At 43.5% G+C, this 1,739-nt stretch overlaps 1 protein-coding gene across 1 annotated transcript in view; it reads left to right on the top strand.

Annotated features, from left to right (window-relative positions):
• Nucleotides 1-1,739, top strand: part of TRAPPC8 (trafficking protein particle complex 8) — an 82,291-nt gene that overhangs the window by 33,654 nt on the left and 46,898 nt on the right. The window contains exon 9 of the mRNA XM_015414568.1: nucleotides 1,051-1,166. Within this exon, the coding sequence (XP_015270054.1) occupies nucleotides 1,051-1,166 (116 nt within the window). The remainder of the gene's footprint in view (nucleotides 1-1,050; nucleotides 1,167-1,739) is intronic.

The following is a 1,739-nucleotide window of genomic DNA, read 5'->3' on the forward strand; positions in this document are numbered from 1 at the left end:
TAGGGGTTAGTACCTCCAGTAGGGGTCACAGGGCACTCTATGGGGGGCAGTCACATTGGTGGCATATAGGGCCTTGCCACCCCTAGAAGTCACTTGTAAGGTGGTGACACGGAGATTTGTCCATTCCTTTACAAAGTACTATAGGATTAACAAACTAGCCTTGGCAAAAGCAGTATTTGACAGTAGAGGGCTCCTTCAGGCCCTGTAGGCACCGGAAGTTGTGTGACCCACCCGGGGGGAGCGCTGCTTTTTTACGTCCCAGGAGTAAGGAGTCAAGGACTGCCCCACTCCTGGACCACCGGAGAACGGAAGATTTGTATTCACTTACCGTGAAGCTTCCTTCTCGGTGGTCCAGAGTGGGGCAGTCCTACCCACCCTCTCTTGTTGGACACGACTTCCGGTCCATTTATGTTTTGCAGTTGTTCAGCTGTTCGTGAATATGGTCTAAATGATTACGTGATGTGGCGGACTGTTGCTGTTTCTTTTCTCTAATGGTTAAAATACTGGTTTGTATTTGTTTAAGCCCGTGGCTGTGATGGTATTCCCTGGTTGTCTGAGGGGGAAGGAGTTATTTTTTAAGTGTATTTACAGCAGCTCGGAGGTGGCTTTCGGTATGACTGGGGATCAGAGGATAAGCCCCTCCCCTCTGGGATCAAAGTTTGCCGGCCCTGCCTATGGAAGGGGGAGGTGCTTTCCCAGGAGTAAGGAGTCAAGGACTGCCCCACTCTGGACCACCGAGAAGGAAGCTTCACGGTAAGTGAATACAAATCTTCCGTTTACTCCTGATCTTTTAAAATGTGGTTAGAAATTTGAAGCATTATCTGCATCATACCTTCATGTTGGACTGTATATGAAAAACTAACAGCTGTATTTCAAAGATTATGTTAGAGTTTAAATTCTTCTGCAAAAAAAAGTTCATTTTGCAAAAGCTAGCCAGGTTTCTATAAATGGGCCTGAACATCTCTGAAATCACAGATCTTTTTTTCTCGTAACATAAAATGATAGTCTTACAATTTGGCAATTCTGTAATATTGCTATTTTATTTTTCAGCTAATATCCAGGAAGGGTCTGAGTCGGTCATTGTTTTCAGCAACCAAAAAATGGTTTAGTGGCAGTAAAGTTCCAGAGAAAAGTATAAATGAACTGAAAAGTACTTCTGGTTTGTTGTAAGTAAATCTAAAAATATACAAAGAATGTGACTTGTATTAGATTTGACTTTTTAGATGTGTGCTTTCTTGATAGGGCATCAGTTACTTGTTTTTATACATGCTTGCTTTTTGAAGAAATACTGTTTACTCCCCAGTGTTCCCTCTAAGCTGAGTTAGTGTGAGCTAGCTCTCAGTCTTTTAGCCTCCGGCTCACACATTTTCGTCTTAGCTCAGGAAGGATGGCTCCAGAGCACACTAATTTATGCAGCAGCCAAATTGTTTGCTCACAACTTTAATGCCAGTAGCTCACAAAGTAGGATTTTTGCTCACAGGACTCCACAGCTTAGAAGGAGCATTGCTCCCTACTAGTTCTATTCACATTTTATTGTTATGCTGCCTTTTCTTTATGAAGCACAGTGGCATTCAGAATGCTGTGAGGTAAGTTACTCTAAGAGAGACTGAAGGGCCCAGTTACCAGTGAGTGTTATGGCTGAGGGAGGATTTGAACTCAAGTCTCCGCAGTTCTAATCTGACACATTACCACTTCTGTATCTTATAGTGATTACAGGGGGGGGGGGACCTGCGATACTC

The sequence above is a fragment of the Gekko japonicus genome, unplaced genomic scaffold, assembly GCF_001447785.1.
Source record: "Gekko japonicus isolate JY-2015 unplaced genomic scaffold, Gekko_japonicus_V1.1 scaffold559, whole genome shotgun sequence".
Classification (NCBI taxonomy): domain Eukaryota; kingdom Metazoa; phylum Chordata; class Lepidosauria; order Squamata; family Gekkonidae; genus Gekko; species Gekko japonicus.